This window comes from Crocodylus porosus, unplaced genomic scaffold (genome assembly GCF_001723895.1).
Source record: "Crocodylus porosus isolate Cpor-Errol unplaced genomic scaffold, CroPor_comp1, whole genome shotgun sequence".
In the NCBI taxonomy this organism is placed as follows: domain Eukaryota; kingdom Metazoa; phylum Chordata; order Crocodylia; family Crocodylidae; genus Crocodylus; species Crocodylus porosus.
In genome coordinates this window covers 43,212,868-43,239,347 of record NW_017728906.1, presented here as the reverse complement: position 1 = coordinate 43,239,347, position 26,480 = coordinate 43,212,868, and the positions used below count along the sequence as shown (strand labels likewise).

The 26,480-nt window shown below is 45.2% G+C and overlaps 1 protein-coding gene and 1 long non-coding RNA gene across 3 annotated transcripts in view; both read left to right on the top strand.

The window, feature by feature from the left end:
* The window catches only part of LOC109305861 (cystathionine beta-synthase-like), a 39,370-nt gene extending 27,023 nt beyond the window's left edge, over positions 1-12,347 (top strand). Inside the window, exons 7-15 of the mRNA XM_019529009.1 lie at positions 780-871; positions 1,345-1,470; positions 1,621-1,705; positions 6,072-6,177; positions 6,792-6,863; positions 7,632-7,766; positions 9,281-9,389; positions 10,360-10,444; positions 12,011-12,347. Of these exons, the coding sequence (XP_019384554.1) occupies positions 780-871; positions 1,345-1,470; positions 1,621-1,705; positions 6,072-6,177; positions 6,792-6,863; positions 7,632-7,766; positions 9,281-9,389; positions 10,360-10,444; positions 12,011-12,177 (977 nt within the window). The 3' untranslated portion in view covers positions 12,178-12,347. The remainder of the gene's footprint in view (positions 1-779; positions 872-1,344; positions 1,471-1,620; positions 1,706-6,071; positions 6,178-6,791; positions 6,864-7,631; positions 7,767-9,280; positions 9,390-10,359; positions 10,445-12,010) is intronic.
* Positions 12,348-16,334: 3,987 nt separating this feature from the next.
* On the top strand, positions 16,335-23,528 carry LOC109305860. 2 transcript variants are annotated; one of them, XR_002099737.1, is made up of 3 exons: positions 16,335-16,528; positions 20,104-20,222; positions 22,680-23,528. It is a non-coding gene; the product is annotated as an uncharacterized LOC109305860 (long non-coding RNA). The 2 variants fall into 2 exon arrangements; XR_002099738.1 differs by having other exon boundaries at positions 16,337-16,528; positions 20,104-20,218.
* Positions 23,529-26,480: the final 2,952 nt, after the last annotated feature.

Sequence of the window (26,480 nt, the reverse complement as noted above, 5' to 3'; positions counted from 1 at the left end):
AAAATTGGACAGTTTTAGCTAGTCATTAGCAAATTACTTTACTAGTCATTAGCAAATTAATGAGGATCAAAACTTTGCAATAGCTGAAGAGACTAATCCCATGCAATATGAGGGCTGGAGGAGGGTAAAAAAGGCTTTCAGCCTATATCTGCTCAGGAGAAATGGAAACAGTTGCTAGTGACAGGAACAGCCTTGTGTAGATGGGATTCTTAAATGGCCTGAGCAGGATTAAAAGACAATAGTAGCCCAAAAACCTGAGGCCTGCCTATATGACAGCCTGTATCTTCGCTAGCACTAGCAGCTGCCATTGGTAAATTATAGCTTGCACTTTTGCTAGTAAAATTACTGACCCCAATTCTGAAGGCCAGATTGTGTTCTCACATCCAACAGGTTTACATTCCTGTAAAGACATTGATGTCAGTGGTGTGGTTCCTAACTCACATCAGTGGCAGAGCAGAATTAGGTTCTCCCTGGCATGTGAGATCCTAAAACCAGCTGAACTAGTGCACGCGGAGTTTCAGTGGTGTGCACTTCCTAAGGGTGGAGTTAATAATCTCCTATGAAAATGCAAACCAATATAGGAATGCATGATGTGGAATGAATACATTGGGGTATTGCAGCGCTAGCATACTTCTGGTCACTGGCATGAATGCTGCCCAGTCTTCTAAGCAGAATGCCTGTATATATAAGCCATATATGAAATGGTTGTAATGACTACATAAAATAGACCTGCAGAACATGCTTAATCTCTCAGTGTTTCTTGACTCTTTCAACCGCAGGCAAGGTACACATGGTAGTGGCTGGATCTGGCACAGGAGGCACTGTCACCGGTATTGCCCGAAAGCTGAAGGAGAAATGCCCAGAATGCAAAGTAGGTGGGAAGGCAGCTCTGTGTGGAGGAATTGGCAGATAATGTCTGCTGAGCAATAGGACTAGACTAGTGCTCTTAAAGTCACCCCCCTCCCCCACCCCAATCATGATTGGATTGGGCCAGCAGCCTAATTGATAGAGTTTACATTTATTCTTTTATTAAGAGTCAGGAAATGTACAAATGCAGTTCACTTTGGATAGTCACAACTTTCAGTGACTCTCACTTGGAGCTGGATTCAAACTAGTGGTTCAGAAGTATGGAGGCTTCAGAGCCTTATTACCAAGTACCAGGCTCTCTAGCCTCCCATTCCTCTCCAAACTAATTGTAAATCTGATGAGAGAGAAAATTCCTAGGATAAAAGGTACCATGGGTCCAGGCCAGAATATGCTGCAGCTGTCTATGATCACAGGAACGTAAGCAGTTTTTCACTGGAGGTGTGTCTGCTCCGTTATTCAGCAGTTTTTACCTCTCAGGTCATTGGTGTGGACCCTGAAGGCTCCATTGTTGCCCTGCCCAGTGAGCTGAACACAACAGAGGACTCAGACGTGGAAGTAGAGGGTATTGGCCATGACTTTATTCCAACTGTCCTGGATAGATCAGTAAGTATAGTACTATAATTAGAGATGGGGCCCCTTCATGAAGGTTGCCCAGGCTTTGGGCCCATACATAGTAGATGCATCAGAAATGGCGGGGTGGGGACCTGAAATAATATATCCAAGGCCCTAAAATCTTTCCCCTTTTCCTTTCAGGTGGTGGATCAGTGGTACAAGTGCAATGACAGAGACTCCTTTCTCATGGCTCGCAGGCTGATTAGAGAGGAAGGATTGCTGTGTGGTAAGAGTTATTGAGGAGCGCAATGTCCATCAAGAACCATTTTTTTTCAGTTGAACTCCACCTGTTAATCGCTCTAGACTAGAACTACCTTAAGGCCAGGCACTCCCTGTGTTTTCTCGCTTGCATACTCCTGAGCCCACTGCTAGTGCTAAACTAATAATGCCAAGTCCTGAGGGGGCAGCACAGCTCCATGGGCTTCAACAGAGCTGCAGTGCTTCCTAGCAGCTGAGGATCTGAGGATCTGACTCGCACACAAAATAACAGTGATCTCATCTCAGGTTTTGCACAAGGCATTGGTTCCACTGGGCCTTACCGTGGGGGGGGGGAAGGATTCAGTTCAGTGTTAGATGAGCCGAGGGGAAGGATTAGTGGGATTCAGAGCAAGGCAGGTGGACTGAAAACCACAGGCTCCATCACATCAGCTACGATGACAGCTATAGTTGCTGGATCTGGACTGTTGCCATACACAGCGAGCTAGGGCTGTAGCAGGGAAGTTTGAAGCATAAAGTCAGAGTTAGACTTTCTTACATAGTGTTTCTTCCCGTCCTAGTACCAGAACAGCTTCCCCAAAGGAACAGGTGTTCTTGCTCAACCATTGTTTAAAAACAAACAGCAGTAACACTGCACAGGGCATCAGTACTTTGCAGCTAGTTGTACTCATGCCCAGGGTCCAGATATACTTAGGTTCAAGTCATGTGCTAGTTAATAGGTGGGCTCATTCTGAGCACTAATAAAGTTCGGAGCCCCTACTCCTCCCACTGACATTACCTGCAGGTGCTCAGCAGTGTAGCAAAATCAGGCCACTTTTATTTAGATGCCTCAAGTTGGATTTAGGGGGGATCTCACTTTAGGCACTCGAGGTTGAAAACATTGGCTTTGTAGCTGTGCAAATACCAGTATCTAAGTGTCTTCTTACAGTCATGAGAGTTGAAGGTCATCTTAACAGATGGACTTCCGTCTTTCAAAGAACAGTATCTGCAAAGCTAAGGAGATTGTCTTAGAAATGCTAAAGTGACAGCTTGCCATTAAACTGCCTGAGAGTCTGGGTCATGCGAGGCCCAAAAACCTGTGCTAAACTGTTCATTTGGGAAAAGGCACTTGAGCTCATTTTGCAAAAGTGTTACGTTTAGCAGTGAAAAAATGTGGGTCAGATTCCCTTTTGAGGCCAATGGAGTTCCACCCAGAGCAGAACCAGTTCTGAAATCCAAAGGGCCCTTCTCTTCTCTTCCCGCCCAGCATGATGGTCAGTTGGCTGGTATATAACTACACTCCAAGACAACAACTGGGAGACTCAAGGTATATGTTTACCACCTCCATGTTAAACCCCAGAAAAACTAGCCGTACCAACTCACTCCCACTCCACATGCATCACTTGCCAAAACAATGTCATGCGGTCCCTTTTTGGCAGATGCTTATGGACACTCTCAGGGATGTCAGTCTGAGGCATGCTCCTGAGATCAGTGCTGGACATGCTTGCCTAAAAATGACTACACATCGTTTTTTTCCAGCATGCTCAGCATGTGCCAAAAGGGAACAAATGGGCAAATCTTGTTGGGATTTAGAACCACTGTGGGGGTATACCCTCTGCTGTCACCTCCTGCAGGAGCAGTGCAGGTGTCTACAAACAGAGTGGGAGGCAATGGCAGGCAGAGTTTCAAACATGCCAAATGTAAGATGCAGCTGGCTTGCACACAGCCAGCTGGGTAAAGAAATGAACCCAAAGCCAACTGTAATGAAAAAAATGGGCAAGATCAGTAGCTCTCCTGATCACCACAAAGTCATTATCAATGCTGGTTGAATAATGGGCTTTTCAGTTTGGTTACTGAATCAAAAAGGCGGGGAGGGAATCTTAAGCAAAATCACCAACATTTTTAATTGAGTCAATTGTGTAATGAAAATGCCATGTTGAGATGAGAAGACATAATCTTGCCTTCTGAAAATGTTGCTATGAGAATTTTTTAGCATTTCCAAAATGAAACGTTTTGCATAGAAAATGTCCAAACAGAATTGCTCAATATTTTAAAACTTTTTTTTGGCTGAAATGGTTCGCTGATTTTGACTCAAATTTGACAATAGTTGTAGTTTCCACAAAGTTGCAAATTAATTTTTTTTCCAGAAGGATTGACTCAGCTCCAATGAACAAGCGATAAATAAAGAGATGTACTGTGTCTAGTGCACGTACAACTAGGCAGTACCACTTATAGCTTGAGGGGTGAATATGGCCCTGTGGATTTTGTAAAATAATTAGCAAGTAGAAGCTTTTTTCAGCTACGTGCATGGAAACATACACATCACCTTGCACTGATAAAGGAAGGTAGAGGCCACTCATCCTGTCACTGGCTGGCATGCGAAATATGATTGCCATTTTAATTGTCTTTTTTTTTCTGCAAGGCATTACATTTTTGTAAAATGCCCAGCAGGTCTGGAGAACTAAATGTTCTCTTCATGTGCAGAAAAGGTACGGTGTAGGCACCAGCTATATGAACTCCTCTCAACCAGCCCCCAACCAGTCCACCCCCTGACCTGAAGGAACCAGCTTAAAGGCTCTTCGAGAGTTCATGTAAACTTTAAGTTCAAGTGAACTCCCTTTGAAGTCTTGACCTATCTTCAGGGACTGCCCACAAATGGCCATTTATGATAGGGGCTTTTTATGGTGACTCCAAAAGCTGGAGTGGGATCACTACTCACATTGTCCATTCAAGAGCTATCACCTGGGCATGTCCCTTGTCCCTGTGGAGAACTCCCTCAACTCTGCTTGAACAAGCAACATAGTTTCATAGTTGGTAGGTTCGGAAGGGACCTGAGCAGATCATCAAGTCTGACCCACTGCCATGGCAGGAAAAAGTACTGTGGTGAAACGACCCCGGCAAGGTGTACATCTAGCCTCTTCTTAAAGACCCCCAGGGTAGGAGCCGGTACCACTTCTCTTGGAAGTTGGTTCCAGACCCTAGCCGCCCTGACCGTGAAGTAGCGCCTCCTGATGTCTAGTCTGAATCTACCCTCTGCCAGCTTGTTACCATTATTTCTAGGCACTCCTGGCAGTGCTCGGGGGAACAGGGACTTTCCCAATGCCTGCTGGTCCCCTCTGACTAGTTTGCAACAGGCCACTAGATCGCCTTCAGCCTTCTCTTGTGGAGGCTGAACAGGATCAGGTCCCGTAGCCTCTCCTCGTAGGGCCTGCCCCGCTGCTCCCGATCATGTGAGTGGCCCTCCTCTGGACCCTCTCCATGTTGTCCACATCCCTCCTGAAGTGCGGCGCCCAGAACTGGACGCAGTACTCCAGCTGCGGCCTGACCAGTGCTGCATAGAGGGGGAGGATCACCTCCTTGGACCTGCTTGAGATGCATCTGTGGATGCATGACAAGGTGCGGTTGGCCTTCCTGACTGCATCCCCACACTGCCGGCCCATGTTCATCTTGGCATCAGGGATGACTCCAAGATCCTTTTCTCCCTCTGCACTGACGAGAAGGGAGTTCCCCAGCCTGTAGGTATGCTGCTGGTTCTTCCTTCCCAGGTGCAGCACCTTGCATTTGTCAGTGTTAAAACCCATCCTGTTCTCATCTGCCCACCCTTGTAACCTGTCTACATCTGATTGCAGCCTATTCCTCCCTTCTAGTGTGCTCACTTCTCCCCACATCTTAGTGTCGTCTGCGAATTTGAACAGGGTGCTTTTTACCCTCTTGTCCAAGTCACTGATGAAGATGTTGAGCAGTGCAGGCCTGAGGACTGAGCCCTGGGGGACCCCACTGCCCACATCCCTCCAGGTCGAAAATGACCTGTCCACCACCACTCTCTGGGTGCCCAGCTGACTGTGTGGGAGTTGACACCACAGTCCCCCAGTTTCTTAATGAGAACAGGGTGAGAGACAATGTCGAAGGCCTTCCAAAAGTCCAGAAAGGCTATGTCCACTGCTACCCCTGTATCTAAGGATTTGGTGACCTGGTCGTAGAAGGCCACCAGGTTGGTCTGACAGGACCTGCCTCTAATGAACCCATGTTGGTTGCCCCTAAGCATAACCTCCCCTGCTGGCCCCTCATGGATATGCGCCAGGATAATTCTCTCAAAAACATATATGATTATAGGTCTGAGTCTCTTCTCACATCTGCCATTTTAACTGAACTGGCCTTGGTGGAGTTACTCCCAATACATACTGGTGTTAGTGAGAGCAAGAAGAAAAAAAGCCTTAAAGATTCAGTATCTAATTACCACACTGTGGGCCAAAAGTTGCGGGTGATTGCAGCTAGAGAGTCACTGCCCATGAATTAGCTTTAGGATGTTTTTTAGGATGGGTTATGTGTTAGGGTGTGTTATATAACAGCATATCCTTAGCTCTTGCATATGCCTTTTATTTGTGTTTCTATATCAGGCGGCAGCTCAGGCAGTGCCATGTCCGTTGCTGTGAAGGCCGCTAAGGATCTGAAGGAGGGTCAGCGCTGTGTTGTCATCTTGCCCGACTCTGTCAGAAACTACATGTAAGACACTATTTCCTGCTCTGCTCCTCATTTGCTGGTATCACAGAGGCAACAGTCTGGCAATGCCATATCAATGGAGGTTACGTTTGTAGATCCAGTGAATAGTATGCCCCATATACAATTGGTGAGTAATTTGTGATGGCACAGGAGGAAACTATGTCAGAGTTGGCAAGCAGAGGAGAGAACATGAAGGGCTTTTATCACCAGCCTGTTTCACTGGGTTTTCACCAGCATAATGATTTTGAAATCAGGTACAGTGGTGACACAGAGCAGTGAGTAAGAGTCAGCTCACCAACTCACAGGCTTCTTCATAATCTCCACAGGAATGGGAGTGTAAGAGGGCAGTGTTAAGTTACAGTAGGAAGAACAAGGGGTTGGAGACTCTTCATTTCACCTGTCATCTAACTTACTGCATGGTCCAGGAAAAATCCAGGCTACAGTTTTCAGATTTATTGGCCTAAGAGTAAGTCCATAAACAATGAGCATGTTCTTAGGAGTTACCAAGCACCTGCAGCTTAAATCAACCTCTAAATGCACAGAGCACTTTAAACAAAACAAAGTACAGTTTTTCTTGGGTGGGTAACAGACCTCTCTCCTTCACTGTTAATTTCTAGGTCCAAGTTTTTGAATGATAAGTGGATGACAAAGAATGGATTTCTAACGGACGTTCAGGAGCACAAGCCTTGGTAAGGCGATCCCATCCTGCACTCACTCAGAGGGAAATATTCTCTCAGCATTGGCAAGTGGCTGAAAGAATATGATGAATAGATAATGGGATGCAGTCCTTTTTAAAAGAGACTTATTCAACCTACTATGGCAAGGTTGAAGGGTTACCCCTTGTCCTCTCTATAAAATAGTAATCTCTCTGTTTGTTGATATGGCCTAGAAAGGAGCAGTTGCTGTTCGGAAGATAATATAAGCTCCTGCTGTTTCAAAAGATTCATCCAGTTCTCACTTTGGAGGTTGCCTGTTACCAGTTTCTAGCAGGTGGATGCTGTTATACCATTAGACTGAAGGGCATCCTACTGTTGAATAACTTCTGGCTTGGAGATGTTCTTCTGCTTACAGAGAACAGGAGTATCCAGTCCTCCCAAAGCCATGCCAAGTACTCTGCACGCCTGCTTCCCTCTGATGGATTTACAATCTGAGCCTAGAGAACAAGGAGAAGGAGAAGTCAGTTGGTCTCTATTCACATGCTCTAAGTTAAATACTTTCTGCAGTGCTTTGCTGCATCAGGGTCACAGTGCTCAGTGCCTGGCTGGCTTCATCCTTTAGACAGGGCTCGTGCTTGCCCTGTTACACCTCAGAGTCGACATGGGAAAATGTAAATCTGCCTCTCACTTTGCATGTGTCCAAGAGTGTTCTGTTTAAACAGGACAGGCTGCAGCTCAGAGGCAGCCACACAAATTACTCCTACTTGTAGGTAGTAATGGGTTGCTGTTATTGTTCAATAGGTGGTGGAATATCAAGGTGCAGAAGCTGAATCTCTTAGCCCCTCTGATTCTCCTCCCAGAAGTCAACTGTCAGAAGGCAATTGAAATCATGCGAGAGAAGGGATATGACCAGGCACCTGTGGTTGCTGAATCAGGGTATCTGTTGTATTGGTTGTGTGGATACTGACTTGAAATGAAAACAGCATTCGTGACACTAATGAGGAAACACTGTGGTTCTACAATGAAACAGATACATGGAGCACAATCTGCACTGCCTAGATTTAAAGATACTATCACCCATATAGAAAAGTTAAAAACAGGCATATGTTAAAAACAGTACCTGTTCCTGACAGGTACTGAATCCCACTGAGTGGCTTGGGAAGGGCACATGTTCAATACTTTTTAGGATAAACCAGTAGGGTGCATCCCCACGAGCATGCATGTGCGTTTCCCCAGGGACAAATAGCAGTGTCACATAGTTGTGGCACTATTACTATTACTATTACAGAATGCCCCTGCATGTCCGTGGGGCTCCTGGGACTGCAGCGGCGGTAATCTAGGTGCACAGAGTCTTGTCGGCAGCCAGAGCATGGTCCCTGCTGGCCAGGCTCTGTTTTCAGGCAATGCATGCTGCAGCCATGTGCACCACCTCATTTTTTTTTTTTTTTTTTTTTTTTGGTCATTTTTTCCCCCAACATACTAGGATTTCCAGGTATCAAATTTTGGCTCCATGCTGCAAATGGAGAACCTTTTCACATGTCCAGTGTGCATTTTGTAGCCCCTCAAAAGTCTTTGAGGTGCTGGAAAGCGTACATTCCCACTCATCTGGACATGTCTCTAGTGTCTTTTTAAAGCCTGTATTTTTGCTATAGCCAGTAATAACACAGTTTTTGAGGAAAAATTGTCTGCCTATGGAAACAAATGATGGTTGGGTCAGATCTCTGATCGATGGAGTGTTCAGTGAAAGGAAGGAACACATGTGAAACACTGGGAAATGGTAGGAAGCTCACACTTTCCTCAGACCAGCTGAATTCTGGGTTGCAAATTTTAGTCTTCAACTGCTGTTAAAAGCACTTTTTTGATGAATAGCATCCTTATAATGATTGCACCTGCCACGCTTTAGTTGCCCAGTCACCATAACAGATGGAAATACAATTGAATGCTCCACTGGCTAAACCATTTGAGCTTTTCCTGTATCATAGCTAGGCCTGATCTGGCTCCAGGCTCTGGCTTTGAAATGGGAAATTTCTAGTCTGAAGTCATATCCCAGCTTTCTCTCTATTAGCATCTAAATGTTACATAGTTGTTATTTCCATGCTATGGATGGCAGCAGGGCTGTTTCTACACCAGCTGGTGCACAAATCAGAAATGTGTCCTGCTACAATGGAAACTGATTATATCATAAAGGAAATGGCTAAAATCACAACCAAGGAAGAGGCATGTGGAAGGAAAAGGAGGCTCAACAGCAGAATAATCTTTAAGATCTGTTTATGCTGTTAGACACCAATAGAATCTACCTTGGACAAAGCACAAGATGTTCAGGTGAATAATGAGCATTTGAAGACAATGGGCATGTTGTATTGAATTCAGAGGCAGCAGGATTGACCTCAGTTTTATCACTTCACCACCTCAACCCTGACCGTTTTGAGAACCTCTCTGTTCTTTTGCAGTCTCATTTTGGGAATGGTGACTCTTAGTAACATCCTCTCCTCTGTACTGGCTGGGAGTGCTCAGTTCTCAGACTCAGTCATCAAGGTCATCTATGACCAATTTGCAAAGGTACTGCTGTTATTGTCTGTTTCAGTGTTTCAAGCAGGGTGAGGGAGGCACAACACAATGCCAAAGAGAGGGAGGGGAGAAAAAGAGGTAGATGAGCTGAGCGAGAGCAGGGAAAAGAGAAACGGAAGGGAAGGTGAGTAAGAAGAAGGGAAAGTGTAAATGAGATTGGGACAGGGAACTGATGTGGGGAGAAAATGCAAATAGGATCGTGTAAAAGTGCTGCAGAGCCAGTGCGGTGCAGTCAGTCAAGATTTTATTCAAGGAAGACAGAAGGATTGTTTCCTGTTAGAGGCTCTTGTATATTCTATGTATGTGGTCTATGTTCGATCCTTGCACACTTGTCAATTTGGGGGCTCTGCTCACAGTGTAGAAATGGTACCTCTGAGAGAGCACGTGCCTCTGAAGTATTCGATTGCCTGACTTGTCTAAGGAAGGGTTAGATTACACCTGGCCCTGTGTAGCTGTAAAAAGGAGGGAGGCCTAGGTAAGGTTGATGTCAGTGGTCCACATCCCCAGCAAGTGTTGATTGACCTAGTCTAGTCCTTTGTGCATGTGGCATGCAAAGAAGAAAGGGATGCCACATGCCAGCAAAGCAATGTGTGTGCGCCTGCTTGCATGCATGTGTGTCCCCCACACCCTCCAAGTGCTCCACCTGCAGGAGCCACATGTGATTCTGGTATTGCCTCACTTCATGTCAGTACTGCCCTGAGCACTTTAAAAGCGGCTCTCATCCTATGGTCTGCAGACCATGTCTAAGAGGTTCACGAAAAATTACTACAATCAATCAAAAGTATGTGAATACCCATACGTACAATTCCAAGGGGTCCGCACCTGCATTTGAAATTTTTTACGGGTCCACAAATGAAAAAAAAATTGAAAACCACTGCTTTAAAGCAAGAACTGGGTCCCCAGTGGTATCCCCTAAATGAAGTGCTTCAATGCCTCTTTTCTTTTTGTTTCTTGTCTTCAGATTAGCTTAGATGACAGCCTCGGGAAGCTCTCCTGCATCCTTGAGAATGACCATTTTGCTATTGTTGTACACGAGCAAATCCAATGTAGGTATCTTTTAATGGATGAAAGGTAGGGGTTCCTAAAAAGCCAGGCTGTGGTCTCTGAACCCAGCCAGAGGGCTCTGACTCCTGCAGAGGCATTTTCAGGGGACAGGGGTAGGGTGGAATCCACTCCTTCAGGCCAGGACAGCAACAGCAGGGCAACGTTACAGCAGCACAGGCAACCCCCATACTCCTCTTGCTTGAAGGATTTTGCCAAGTGACTCTGAATAGTTCTGGGACCATAGGCTGTCCAGCCATTTCTCAGACCCTAGGTACAGTGGCACAAGGAGAAGCAGGAGGAGCCCTAGCATAGCTATTTGTTAACCACATAGTTATAATGTAAAGCTTTTCAAGGGAGGACTAGGCCTTTCCTTGAGGGAGCTGCTTTGTTTAAAATTTCACTGGCACAACAAAGCAGTTAAGATACCTGCACTCTGGGTAATACAAGAACCTCAAGTCATGCTGATTCTGGCCCTATGGGAGGACATGCGGCATCCAAACTTGTATGTGTTAGCTAGTGAAATACTGTGCCATGTTGACAGGTTTATCAGCAAGTAGCCTGTAGCTTGAGAGTCAGTCCAGCAGGCTGAGGCCAGACCTTTAAATCCAAATGCATCTTCCAACCCTAACACATTGAACACTGGGTCTGGGAAGGCCCTGTTGATCGCCCCTTGTCTTTGGTGCCCTTTCCCTCCCACCATTCACCCTCACTTTAGAGATGGTTAAAAATAACCTTATATGTTGCAAAAATATTTCATTCAAAACTTTCTAGGGAAATATTTGATTTCCCCGCAAAAAAATCCAAGCAAGCTAAACTTTTTAATTCCTTGTTTTTGTCAAAAATGTCTTCAAAAATTGTTTTCGTTTTGACAAAAATGGAATTTTTAACCAACAGTAATTTAAAAAAAAATCCCAACAAGGTGTACTTAGCTCATCTCACTCTGCTTTTTGGAATATCTTTATCCCACATGCGCGCGCACACACACACACACACACACGCACATGTGCACACACACACACACACACACGCACAGTATCATAGCTAGCCCTTATATTTATAACTTTCCTCAACTGACTTTCTCAACCAAAATGCCTTTACTCTTTTATTTAAACACTCTCAAATGATTGGTGTGATCTTAAGAGGGCTTTAAAAATGATTTCTTACACTTTGTACTGTTTGATCTTAACACTGTACAGCCTTATGAGAGATGCAGTGAGGCAGAAGGATAGTTCATAAATGCAGGTATTATTTCCTTAAAAAAATATTGTTATCTTCAGCTGAAACAATTTGGGGTAGAGGAAGCAGAAGCAGAAGTAATTTGAACATGTATCTCATAAGCCCAAGTGGCAAAACACACTCATTATAGCAGTAAATAATTCAATATTTGCAGCTGAATACATCCATGGGGTGCTTCCACTCACTGTAGTTGAGTTGCACCTTCATCCCCTATACTGAAGTTATAGCAGGGATGAATTAGGCTCATCTGAGGTCTTCTCTTCATAAATCACACCAGTTTTCAAATTGCTTTTTCATATGTCCCGGTAACCAAGCTTCCTATGTTGTTGCAGTCAATGGAGATGGCAGATCCTTCATGAAGCAGATGGTATTTGGCATTGTCACAGCCATGGACCTCCTCACTTTTGTTACCAGAAAGGACAAGAACCATAAATGCTATGTTGCTTTACCCACATCAGTATCTCCAAGATCTGTCTCCAAGATGCAAATCCATACCTAACAATTGAAGAGTTTTCCAATCTAGTCGGTAGCTTTTCAGAACGATTGGGTGGGTTATAAGGTGGTAATCATTGGCCTCTAGGCTTAAGTGTCATCCCCAATAACATCAAAGGGAATCTCTGCGACCTGTTAAAGAACTCTGTTTAATTCAAATAAGCAGTTACACTGACATTAAAACACAAGAGTGCAGGGTGAGGAGAAAGGAGGGTTAATACATACAAGTTGTCTTGCCCAGATATTATCAACATTGGTTAATTTCACATTTCAAGTTTTACCATTCTTATGAATCACATGGTTTTTGGCCAGAGCTGAAGCCAGTCTTGGTGATGGGAGAAAGTCCAGCCTTCTTGAGAACTGCAGCTCTACCTGGGGAAGAAATCCCCCCTGATTGGCTGCTTGGTCCACTTGGCCCCCTCCTGGGGAAAAGTAGGCTATCAGGGCTGCTGCACCAAGCAGGCAGAACTCTTCTCCTGCTACCCCTCACCACCTTTCAGGAGCTGACACTGTTTTCACAGGATGGAGTTGAGGAGCCCCACATCTTGGGATCTTCTCTTGCTTGTCCTGAAGCAATACAGGTGTGCAGGGAGAGAAGGGTCTGAACTGGCATTTTCCAAGGGGGGCCTTGAGTCTACAAAGGTTGAGAACCATTGGATTAATTTAATAACATAACTCTGTCACTAACTGGGGGATAATTAAGCTGTATTTGCACTATCAGTTTCTGATGGATATATCTCAAAGCACTCCTTGGTTTCACAAAATGCAGAGATGAGGGAGCCAGTTAGAAGTCTCTGCGCCATTCACCTTCTGCCATTTTAGAACTGAATTTCACCCCAGGTTTCTTTTCTTTTGATGTACTGAAGTATTTGAATAAGTTTGTTTGCTTGTGGTTTATGGCCGGACCAGTCACAGCAAAGGAAACCAGTTCAATAAAATGCCCTCTGAATATTTTCCCCAGGGGCAGAAACTGGAAATGCTAGAAATTTCAGGAAAACAGGTTCTGCAGAAAGTTTTGGCCCAAATGTGCTAACTAAGGAATTTGGCAAATTCAGAAAAGCATCCCTGTTAAATCCAAACTTTCAAAGGTTAAACTGTCACTAAGAAAAGTTGGGGGGTGGGTGGGGAGTGTATCGCTAATGCAGCTGAGACTCTGTGCCAACCTAGGGAAGGTATCTGGAACAGTTATGTTGGTTATGTGGATGGAGTTGAAGACTCAAGGCCACACTACTGCCCCCTGAAGTGAAAGGGATTTGCCACTGATTTCAAAGTGGATAACACTGGGCCTTCTCTGATGGCTTAATTTGCTCAGGCTCTTTTTCATGTTCATTCCCTGGCTGTTCCATGAATGGAGAGAAAGAAGTCCCAAATGTATCACTGTCACAAGAACCATTCCGCAGCAATGAGGGCTCCTGGCTGGCAGCACTGCTAAGTGAGAGAGAGCTGATATTTTCTATCTAGTGCTTGTCCAGAGCAGCCCCCAGGTCCTGCTGGCAGGGAATTCTGGCAGCTTTATCCTACAAGAAATTGTCACTTTTTTTCTATAGAGAATGTAAATCATTGTGTTATACATGATTGTGTCTGACACTGTGCATTGGAATAACAGGCAATAAAATATTTAAAGTGTTAATAGAGTTAATTATTTATTCTAGAGGCTTGTCCCTGCTAAGTGAGATTTGAAACCAAGGGCCGAGTCCCTTGGGGTCATTAAAGAAGCCACCGCACATTGTGCAGGTGTAGAAAGGGGATTATTAACACTTGTAATCTGGACGTGTGCCAACCTGCTTCCTGGAGTTCCTATGCCCTGAGTGTCACTGCAGTGTAAGCTGTCTCTTTGTTTTTGTCTGAATGTAAAATGTTCTGTCGCTGAGCACCCTTTGAGAGCTGCTGTGTTCCACTCCAGAGGCAATGGCACTTCAGCAAAGAATGGAACTATTCCTTCACATTAACCATGACTTCAGCAATGACCCAGAAGCATTGACCTTAAGCAAGGGAACCGGCACTTAAAGGTGGTTAAGCAAATGCCTGGGTCTTTGCTGGATTGGAACCAATGGCACTTGTAAAATATTTTGAGACAGGTCAGTAACATGAAAGCATAACTGAAGGCCCACTGTGGTCCTATAGTCTGGGATAAGGTTGTGGTTTTATTAATTTATGCAGAGAAAAGTTTTTCAAATGATACCAGGTTGTTAACCTGTGAAATCTGAAGATGTTACTGCCAGTAACCGTGGCCTCCCATCTCCTCATCCCTCCTATTATTTGTGTACTGTAGGACTCTGCACTAAGAACTTGATCCATTCCCTACTGAAATCTTCTCATCTAGTTCAATGTTACTGTGGAGGCCATAGGTGCAGAGAGAAATGCAGCTTCCATATCTAACTCATGGCAGTTCACAGAAAGCACCATGAGTTAGACTGATCCTCTCAGCCCAAGAGATGTTAGCTGTAGGGTTGGGAGAGTGGGAGATTGAGATCTAATTTAAAGTCAATCCAGGGAGAGAGGCTTCATCTGTGTAGCATCTGTCCCCTAGCACTATCCTCCTCCCCAAACTCCCATGCTGTCTCAGGATGGGAGGGGGGAAGACAGGGGAGGGAGGCCCGTTCTGGGGTTCCCCCACCCCCCAGTGCCAGCTGGGCAACCCCCAGAATGAGCTCCATCTGCTCCTTTCCTCATATTCTGAAAACAGTGCCTGGGCTGCATCAGCCAAGCCCTTCTCTCAGCAAGCGCACTCCACTTTGGAGCATCCTCATGTAACCTTCATGCAATGAGGGTTCAGATTTTCATGGGAATCAGGCCCTTTTAAAGCTCTCTGCAGCCATGCATTTGTGTTTGGTCATGGCTGTAGACCACTTTCAGGGGTCAGATCAGGCAAAAATTGTCACTTCTGTCTGCACTTTATGGGCACCTACAGACGTCCAGCAAGGCTGCTCTGATGTGCTGTAATCACTGCACATCAGAGCAGACTTGATTAATTGAGTCTGCTGGAGCGTGGTAATTACCACATGTCACCAGACTCTAGAGTCACACGTATCAGCGTGTTAGAATGTATTGATGAGCTTTGGTTAAAGTGCCCTTACTGCCATTTTTCAGGGTGGGGATGCTGATAGACATGATGCTCTGGGCTCTTTAATTAGAGCAGCTCTCAGAGACACCGTACTTAAAACACCCCTCCCTCCCTCACTGCTGGAGCATAAACACCCCATGTCTTCTTGATTCTGGTTAGTGTTTTGGGGTCCTTTACCTTATAATCAGACATGATGAGTATCACAACACAGTTTCTCTGGAAGACTAGAAATCCTGTGGTAGCAACAGGTACCTTCATAAACGTGTTATTTAATATTCTTATTATAAACAATATACATATTTTCTTATATTAAGCATTAGACTACAATAGGAATAGCATTCTTGGTTTCCCTTTTTCAGTTGACCCCATACATAGTTTTAGTTTGACCAAGCTTCTAGCACTGACATTGTGACACTGTCTTGTAGACATTTATTGGAGGGGATGCAGTAATGGCTTATATAAGGCAGCTGGATGGAGATGCAGGGTTGCTGGGGAGGTGTGTGAGGAATTTGATCTGATGAAGAAACTTTGCTCTTTTCTCATCTGCAAAATTCAAATGGCTTTGCTTTGCAGTGGAATCTGTTTCCTTCTTGTGGAGAGCCAGCAGAAGCTTTGTAAAGGCGGGGGGGGGAGCAAACCAGCAATCAGCTAATTCAGCCTTTGCCTTGGGTTCCCCTTCTCTGTTAATTTAAAACCTAAAGAAGAACACCTTGCATTCAAAAACTTGTCTCTTGCTCTATCCCAATGATGGAGCTGGTCTAATAAGAGCTGTCACCCAAAGAAATCCTTGCCTCCTGGACCATCGTACCAAAGTTACATAGCCTATTAACAAAACATCTGCTCCAACTTGTCTTCCCAGCTATTTGCCCTTCTCCTCTTAGTAGGAACTTTTCTCTACATTGCAGCAAGGTGAGCAAAGTGGTGGGGAGAGGGAGAGGCAAGAGTTCTCTCTAGTTGTGTCCATGGAGCTGCACTTTCTCCTCTCCAGAGCTCTTTTACATTCCAGTCCGTCTGAAAGCGGGGCTGTGTTCTCCTTCATGGAGGAGCAGGGGGAGGGGTTTGCAGATGAATTGGAAAACTGGGATTGGGACTAGTTCTGAGTGCTTACTGGATGATTTCATGGCTATGTGGCACCCAGGAGAGCAGATCAAGGAAGTTGTTAGGGTGGGGGAGGGAAAGGATTACAAACAAGTTTGGCAGCTGGAAGAGGATTTTTTTTCTGTAATGCTGCATACGTACTCTCTTCCACTGCTGACAACCACGGGCCCCTAGGTAAATCCTCAGCCAGCCACAGGTGAGTAATCACTGCAATTGCACAGTGAACCCTCACTGCCTTGTGACTTGCACCTTTTTTTTCCCCCTTGACCAATCCAGGGTTTGAACCTTTGAGGCAGCATTTAGGTAGGAGCATACTTAAAATGTCACAGGGATGGCAGCAGCCACAGAGCAATCTGGCATGGGTATTTAAGCTTTAAAAGGGAGAAAAAGACTATGTGCATTTTTCTTTTCATTTTTCTTTTCTTTTTCTTTTGTGGTGCCCCATCTCCTCCCCCATCAGGGAGGCTAAATGTTAATTGGGACCCTGGTAAGATCATGACTAAGAAAGTAAATGAGATGTTTGTTTTCAAATGGCCATGTGGGCCCCGTTCCATCAATGCTCATCTCTGTGGCACTGTGTCCTCACGAGGCCAAATGGAGAATGTGTGTAAGGGTCTGTAGCATCAGGGTCTAGGGCAACCCTTTCAGCAGGCCCAGTCTTGTACTTACTTCTCCATGGAAAGACCCTGTTTTAAGGGATGGCTGACACAAATGAGGTTACTCACCTTTATGATAACACAGCGCACTGCAGGATCACACACAGAGAGGTGTATGTTAACTGCCTTGTGAAATGCAGAAGTGGGGGGTTTCAGGTTGGGGACTAGACTCGATGATCTTCGGAGGTCCCTTCCAGCTCTAATGTCTATGAAATCTATGAAAGAGGTCTCCAGGGAGGGGCATACACCACCACTTGATTGCATCCAGAAACTGAGAAGGGAGCTGTGATGGGAAGCTGTGGCTGGAAGAGTTTTGACAGCCTCCACTCTAATTTCATTGAACACTGTGGGTTCTGTTTGGAAAGATAAATCCTTTGCAATGCAGTACTACAGAGCCATCATAAGGGAACTGCAACAGGGAGCTGGATATGCTTGTTGTTTGCTACCGTGGAAATACATTTTAGGTGGAAAGTGAGTGGTAGGTCAGACCCAGGTGCTGATGATGGAGACACTGCATTTCAGAGCTGGAAAGTGAATACTGGCAGTGACTGAAGACCTATCTGCAAAGATTTGTCCCTTCCCATCCCTTTCCCCCCCAGGCAAAACTGCAAGTGAATCAACATAAACTAAAACGGGTGAGCCCTGCATAATGTGGCTTGCTTTGCTGTACCTTAATCCTGAGCATCCAAAAAGGGTGAACCTGCTTTCATCTATACATGTTGACTTCCCACTGTGGGTTGAGTTGCCTGAGCTTTCCACGCAGGCCAGCCCTAAGAACAAATCTGATCAATCCCTTGCATAATTTCCAAGGAAAAGCTGAGCCCAGCTGGTGCGCGTATTATCAGGATCCAGAGCTAGTGGCATTTCACAAGGGTTGTGCATTTGTTATACAGGACAACCTGGTGGATGGAAAGCACCATTTAAATTATAGCCCCTGTGCTTAGCAGGCTGCTAGTCTTCCTGCCTTAAATAACTTCAGCCAAAGATTAAAAAGAGGGAGAAAGTTGCACCAGGATCTAGAATATACTGCCCAAATTGCAGATCATCAAGGGAGACACAGGACTGAGCCAAAGCCATTAGTATGATAACAATCTTGCTGGCTCCACCCATTTTAGCATTACAAAGGTACCCCCACCCCTTAGTTTGTCATCATGAGTCAGAGAGCCATTGCATATAAAAGCTGGCCTTGCAGCTGGAAGGGTGTGGGCACTCTGGGCAAACAGCTAAAAAGGCATCACTGCTTCTGGGCCAGGCCATCTGTCACATTTGGGCATCCAACAAGACTATTCAGGTAATTCAACCTTGTTTATAATCTGATTGAATGATGTCTTTAACTCAAGGGACCAACCTGAGCAGGAAATTCATCCCTGTGTAATATTGCATTGTTTGTAAAATAGGCTTTGTCTAATAAACCTGTTGCTTGTTGAGTAGTATGTTTGGCTGTAGAGGTTGCACAAGACATTACAGGTTACTGTGTAGATGTACGGCTTTTGACTTGGTACTCAACAACTTGCAGGTTAAAAATGTGACATAATGCAACATCAAAAAGCATGCAGTAAGTGGATGAAGACCTGGTCAACTGAGAGAGATCAAAGAGGGATTGTATGTGAGGAATCATGAGTGAATGGCAGTATTTCTATTAGGTTTTCCTGGGCAGTCAGTTCTAGGCTAGTCAGCATATTAATCAGCGATTTAGAAGTAGAGGTGAAGTCACTACTGATGACACTTTGTGAATGACACAAAAGACTGGCTAAATAACAGTGATGGCCTAGCAGAGGGATTATCAATCCAAGCCTTCAGAAGTCATAAGCCTGGCTGAAAAATCATGAGGCCCCTAAAAAAATACTTTCAGGGTTTTCCTCATTTGCTATTTCATTTTTAGCCATTAAGGATGCACTTGCTTGTGTTTTCAAGCTTCCCCCCTGCAACTGTGAAACCTAGAAACTTTCATTTTGTAAAGTGTAAGATGAAATTCTCAGGTATTCACATGACTTTAGGGGCAGGAGTTTTAAGGAATCCACCAAATAACATGAAACCTAGGATAAAAATGTGAGAGTTGACAATGCTGGGACAACCATATAGAGCAGTAGTTTTCAACCTTTTTTCATTTGCAGACACCTTTAGAAATTTCAAATGGAGGTGCAGACCCCTTTGAATTGTAAGTGTGGGTATTCACATACTTTTGAGTGATCATAATCATCTCTTGCGAACCAAAGGTTGAAAACCATTGCTATAGAGTGATTGGGGTTATTTGGTAAGTGAAACCCTTTCAAACCAAATGTATTTGAATATAGCCAAATGCCAAGTCATATGTGTAGGAACAAACCACTCTTTACCGGATCTTGGGATGTCCTGACTCTAGGTAGATTCTAGCGGTAGTGATGTACTTGACACAAGTTCCCAGCATGATATTGTGCCAAAGGCATAGCATGATTCATAGCTGCACAGGTAGGGGAGTAGTGAGTAGGAACAGATGGTTTTACCTCTGTCTATAGCATTAATGAAGCCAATACTAAAGACTGGATCCAAATCTGGTGCTCCAATTTTAGAAAGGCTGATGAAATATTATAGAGGTTGCTGAAAAGAGCCATAAAAATAATTCATGGGATGAAAAATATTCTCTATTGTGACAGATTTGGAGAGCTCGATCTGCTTCTCGTAAGAGCAGAAGGTGACTGAGTACAGTTTACTGGTATCTGCATAAAGGGAAAATATTGGGGAGTGAAGGACCCTGTAATGCAGCAAAGAAAGGCAAACACCAAAGGTTGTACAGTAAAATCAGACAGACTCAAATGAAAAATGAAGCACGTATTTGTATAAGTGAGGGTAATTAACCACTGAAAAAGACTACCAAGGGAGTTGGATTCTCCATCTCTTGGTGTCCTCAAGGCTGGTTGAGTCCCTCAAGTACATGCTATTGGGGTACCTTAATGAAATGCTATGGTCTGTGTTATAGAGGAGGTCAAAAAGGCCCACAGGAATCATCTAGTCAGGCTCTAAGATCTATGAGTGCAATAAGATTATGCTTTGTTGAAGCAGGCAGTGCTACATGAGTTAAAAGCACCAGAAAAACTTTTATGACTGAATGAACAAGGGGATGTTCTGTTCTCTACAGGTTGTGCCTAGACTGTGCCCATCAGCAGAATATCCCAGCACCTTATGGTTGTACACTAAGCAACATTTCCAAGCACTGTGCAGACACTGATCCCTAGATCACTCCTGTGAAGCAGGTAGGTAAGTAAATGCCTTGGTTTGATAGATGAGGAAGCTGAAGCCTAGGGAATCACTGATTTACTCATGACCACTAAGTGAATTCGTGGTACACCCAGATGTAGCTCTTCAGAGAGGGAGTGGGGGGGCAGGTGGTTAGCTTCCCCAAAAGACTTAGGTGTGTCCTTGTCTCCCTTGCTTTAACCTGTGGTATGTTATAGGGAATTCTTAGTGTTTGAGCTAGTGTTGCTTGCAGCTGGAGTGAGGGTTTGAAGTGGATTCCTTTGCTTAATGCTTGTTTGCAATTGTAAGTATACATGTAGGTTTCCTATATGATGCATGGGAAAAGTAAGGTACCTAAGAATTGGATCCACAAATGTCAGCACACCAAGTGGCCTGCTGCATAAGCCAGCTAACAGAAAATGCTGAGACAGATGTGTCTTGAGTTATCTTAGGGGTTTCAGCATCCTACTTCAGCATCCTACTTTAGATTTCTTATTTCTGAGATCCAGTCCCCTGGACTGAGGTATGCCTTGCTATGCCTTCCTGGATTTGAGGGTCTAGAAGGCCTCCCATCTTTTGTTCCTCTCATCCTATTAGTAAGTCCCCACTAATTGTCCCTATTGGTGTGAAAAACCATGACTATGCTGCAGACTGCAAGGTCAAACAGAGATACCAGCTAACTTTAAATAAGTTACCTTGGGTACTAGGCATAGCCCAACCATGCTAGCAGGGGGCTGTGCTTGGGCTAATTTACCCTATTCCTCATCTAACTACATTAACTAAGTGCTGTGTGAGCATGGCTACTTAGCTACAAGTATCCCGGTTTTCTCATTTAAAGTTAACTTGGCATTTTCTATACTGCATAGCAGGCAGGCATTGACATACCCCATGTCTAACATTTAGATCCTCTGAATCATCATTCAGCCGCCACAGACCCCTAGATCCTGTAGGCATTTTCCTTGGCTGTGTTCCCTGGGTGCTGATAGGTCTGCTCCTGGGCATCCCCAATTCTGCCTAAATCCTGACAGTACTTAGCAACTAGGGCCCAGGCCCACAAAAGGACTTAGATAGAATTTAGGCACCCAGATCCAAGACCAGGGTCCTCAAAGCCCTTGCCTAACTTGTTAGGTGCCTCGGTTATTCCCAAAACTGTTGCGATCTAGGCAGGGATGAGCATCTTGGCACCAGTGTTCTCCCTAAGCTGCATGGTGTGTGCAGCTGCACAGGCGCACTCATGCCACGCTGCCAGGCGTGGCTGCATGTGCCATGCAGCTTAGGGGGAACGCTGCTTGGCACCTATCTCACACATAAGGATGATTGGCTTTACCTCCGCTCTGAGCGCTTCTGCCACACACTGACAGTCATGAATTTAGTACTTGCACAAGAAACATATTGTCATGCTGCTGGCATACACCATTTACATAGTAGCCCAAAGTGCTAGCCCAGGAAGTGAGAGACCTGGGCTCTCTTTAGTCCAAGGGCATCCAACACCAAATATGCCAAGCCCCAAACCATAAACAAGTCCTGGGTAGGAGCACTCTCCCACTGAAGATGGACTACTGCAGTGAGGAACGCAAGATGCCCAGAGCTACAGAGAGAGAGCCTGGCTGTAGCTTTGTGGGGAGCGCCTTCCCGTGGGAGTCCTAGATTCTGGTCCCTGTTCTAGGGCTTGCTTATGCATTTTGCATTAATTGAAAAAAAAATGCACAACCAGTCCTGGGGTTAGGGCTTTGCATTTGGGGCCTACCTGCTCCCAGGGTAGTGTCCTCACCACGGCTTATGAGAGGCATAGCAAAGCATACCTCAGTCCAGGGGACTGAATCTCAGAAATAGGAGCCCAGAGCCTGAAGTAAGACACCAAAGCCTCTAAAATAACTCAAGACGCATCTCTCTCAGCATTGCCTGTTAGCTGGTTTACTCAGCAGCCCACTCATTGCTCTGGCATTTGTGGATCCAATTCCTAGGTGCCTTCCATTCAATATGCATTGTATAGGGAGCCCAGACACTTCACTCAGGGCTGTGGATTGCACTAGGTGACAAGGCTGCCTAAAACTAAACCCTGTGGCAGTCCGTGGACTTAGCCTAGGCTACATTCAGTGCCCAGTCACTCAAGTTCTCTCTTTAGGAGGTCATGAGAAAACCCCAGAAGCCCAACACAGGTTTGACAGGGAAGAATAGACGAGCCTACATCTCAACTGCCACAGAGATTATAAACTCTTCGGTGGAGGACTCTATATACAGGGCCTAGCACAGGGAGGCCATAGGCTTGGCGGGTTACAAATAGCACTGACAGTAATACATTGGAGACCACCCACTCAAAGGTGACTGTTTCATGGTATACTGGCCAAATAGTTGCAGGACCACAGTCTCACAGCTAGATTTACTACAGTGCGAGTACATTCCTGAGTGGGTGGTCCTGATTCAAGTGTTTGAGCCAGTCATGACAGCAGTAAGTATTCTCCTCCCATCTCTCACCAGAAAAATGAAGCCTACACACTTGCCATACCTGTTACTGACCTGCTTTCTTCTACATGAGGCTGCCTGTAAACCCTTAAAACCCAACTGTGATCTTGTAAAATGCAAGACATGTCCAAAGCAACATATCGCGGTGGAGTCCAAGAACAAGTGCTGCGCAACCTGCATCCCTACGTGTTCCTGCCCTGACTACCAGGAGTTTGAATGCAACATGCAAGGCTTTAAAGATGGAAAGATTCCCCTGGGAAAGTCTTACTACATAGACTTTGCCACCACGAAGTGCACCTGTGTTTCTCCCGGGAATATTTCCTGCACCTCGCTTTGCCCTACGGTTTCTCCCACATGCAAGAAAACAGGAGGAGTGGCTGATGGCTGCCCTCAATGCATCTGTCCCATTGAGGATTACAGTTTTGTAGTTGCTGGAAATACCATCCAAAGAGATGCGGAGACTTGCAAATGTCCCCCTGAAGGTGGCGAGCTTCAGTGCACCCCCTCTAACTCTCACATTGCTAGTACATCCAGCGCCAATGCAGAGTAGGCCCCGCTCTCAGCATGAGCTAAGTGTCAGTGCCGAGGGAAGTTCTTTGTGGTTAGAGTAGAGAAGAAGTTCAGCAATGTCCTTGGGCAGCTTATGGAAAACTCACACAGAATATAAAAGAAATGGATTGCCTTGCTAGAGGTGTTTTTGGTGGGGGTCCAGTGGCAGAACAGTGAAATCATCTCATGAAGGCTCCAGGGATCATGTCCCACTCTGGATTCATGCCATAGCCTAGTGAGGGGCCAACCTTTTTGGCAGGCATGCCGTGAATTAACCCCACACCCTCCCTGAGGGCTCATCCGATCCCCTTCTCCTGCCCAGACTGCTGCTCTGTTTTCTACTCCCAGGCCTGTGCTCCCTGCCCTATCTGCTGCTGTGCTGCCTGTCCCCTCCCCAGTCAGCTGGATGCCACACACAGAGACTGCTCATGCCACCCCTACCATCCCATCCCCTGTCAATCAGGGTTTAAAACGGTATCTGGTCATTCAGCCTCGCCACATTGCTCCCTTTTGTGGTGACTGAATGCCTTAGCAATGCTAACTTTATGGGCAGCTACTCTCAGCTGGAGCTTTGACTTATGGATGCCTCAAGCTGTCCTATACAATTTAATAAAGAATCAGATTCCTATGATAGCATTTCATAGAGTTGCTATCCTCTATGATACCTATAAGCCAGTTCAAAGCATTTATAGGAAGGCAACCTTTTTCTGTTTCTCTCTAGGATTTCTCCATGATGGTGTCTAAGGTAGTTAGTAGGATAGAAGGTAGATGGGGGTGGAAAATGCAGATTATTTATTTATTTATGGGATGATTAATCTTTTTTGTGTGAATGTGTAAATATAGCTGGCGTAGGTAGCAATGCCTGATACATTTCATCCTGTTCTAAGATCCTGTTTGCAGGTGTCTTGTTACATTATAACCACTGGGGCTGCAATGTACCATAGCAGGTGTCTGCTTCAGGTTCAGAACATCAGCAAGTATCAGTCATGCCATTTTTCAGCATGAAGCCATGGAAAACGACTGCCTTGGAACCGTTTAAAAAGTTTTAGCATCTTTCTGTTTTAGAGCAAGGACTTGGTTCTGGCACTGGGGCTACCCTTGTAGTGGGGATATGCATTTTGCTGTCTCCTGGAAGATCTGGAGCCAAATATGCGTATGTTTTTAGTCTTTGGCAACTTTATTTGATGCAGGCTCAGGAGAAACAGAGTTGAGTTCAGCTGCCCATGGAGCTGGCATGGCTAAAGCATGGCAGTCAAAGACTCTGAAGAGTCTCTCAGTACTAAGCATGTTCCCACTCGCCCATCATGACATTGGACACAAGGCTCCTTCCTGCAGCCAGGAACTCTTGTGGTGCAAGGAACCAGAACTGAGCAGGCGGCCTGTGCACTGTGGCATGAGACGAGGGCACTGAATCAAGGTTGCACAGGCTACCGCCATTCTGTCATCTTCTGCCCTCTGAGCCTGCAACTAAAACCTAAATGCTCTTTTAATGCATTTCCCTATGTTATATACCATCGACAGAAGACTGCTATCATTTCCCCTTGACTTGTCCTGTGTCTGATACTCAGAATTGGAGATTTTCATTCTTTCCTGCATAGCACCTCATAGCCATAGTGTCCACTGCCGCAAACTTACTCAAAGAAATTTCTTTCCAAATAATGAGCACAACTGTCCTACCTCTACTTGTGTCACTTTCACAACAGCTGAACTCAGGAGAAAGGTCACAGTAGCATTTCATTTTCTTTTTTTAACCATATATATATGAACAATGTAACCAAGCTATGGCATATCTGGGGCTGAGATGCTGAGAAATGTTGGATTCTGTTCCCAATAAAAGCAAGTTTACAGATTATCTTTTGCAGTACTTGTACTTCCTTGCTTGCCAGCCATCATTAGCATGGGAAAACAAACCCCTTGGATAATGTAGACCTTGATCCATCCACTCAAATTACCAACACTCCTGGAAGAAAACTAACCAAAAGTGGGGGAGTGGGAAACATCTGTAGTCCGTGGGTCATCTCAGATGAACCACCCACCTCCACAGGCTGAATTCAGCCTGTCAGCCCCATTGCTGCAGCTTTTGGAGTCTCCGTGGCTGCCTACACTCCTGTTTCAGTGTGGAGGGAGTTAACACTGCTTGCTGCTCTGCTTCCTTTACCTATGCCCAAAATCAAGATTTTTTGTTGCCCCTAGTAATTAAAATTGACAGCAGGGGAAAGGTTGCCGTCGTATTGACACCAAACTCCCTCCCTCTGACCAAATCAAAAGATTTCCCACTTAGCAGACACTTTCTGCTGAAAGAAGGATTTATTAAGGATTTTATACAGCAAAAAATGTGTTCACTGCCGACACAATTTCAAAGCAATGCACCTGTGGGCTTTTAACAAAAGTCATTCCGATCATTTGTAAAGGCCCCCACCTCCTGAAAACTTGAAGCAATGATGTTCAGTAGGAATAAGGGTCATGCTGGGAGAGACAGCGAGAGAGCAGCCAGGCACTGCTCAAAAGACAGAACGGATTTGCCCAGGAGCACAGCAGAGCAGGCTGAAGATGGACAAATAAATGGTTTACATGGGTCTTGCAAGGTAGAAAGGTCCTCATCTGCTCTTAAGCTGCATTCATGATCCTGCAGTGATGTTTATGGGAGTTACACATAGAGGCAAAGTTCATAGTCTGGCCCTGACTAATGCTTTTTTTCCCTAATTAATGTTTTTTTTTCCCCCCAAGGCATAAGAGAGGTTGGAAAGGTTGTTTCAAAATGCCCCCACCTCTGGCTGAACTTTCATCAAACCCTAGCGACTTAGTTTTGTGTCAGGAGTTGTGTTCACAAGTATCATTAGAGTCATAGAGAAGTCGGGCTGGAAGGGATCTCCAGAGGTCATCTAGTCCAGCTCCCTGCCTGAGGCAAGATCAGCCCTTCATAAACCATCCCATACAACCATCATCTTACCTCTTAGTAAAACGGCTGTCAACCCTAACACAACACAACACACAACATCCTAACCTGCCCCAGGGAAAGCACAGGGACCATGGCAGCCAACATCCTGCTTCTGTAAAAGGTTGTTAATATATGCTCAAGAAATCCCAGGAAAAGAGTTGTATCCCCTGCTGCAGAGGAAGGCAAAACCCCCACAGTCTGGACCAATCAGACCATGGGTAAAATTTTGTCCTGGCCCCAAACATGGCAACAGGGCTGACCCTGAAAGGAAAGGCAAGACCTTCTAGCCAAGACCCTCCGGTTTTCTGTCCCAGCAGGAGCACTAGTGA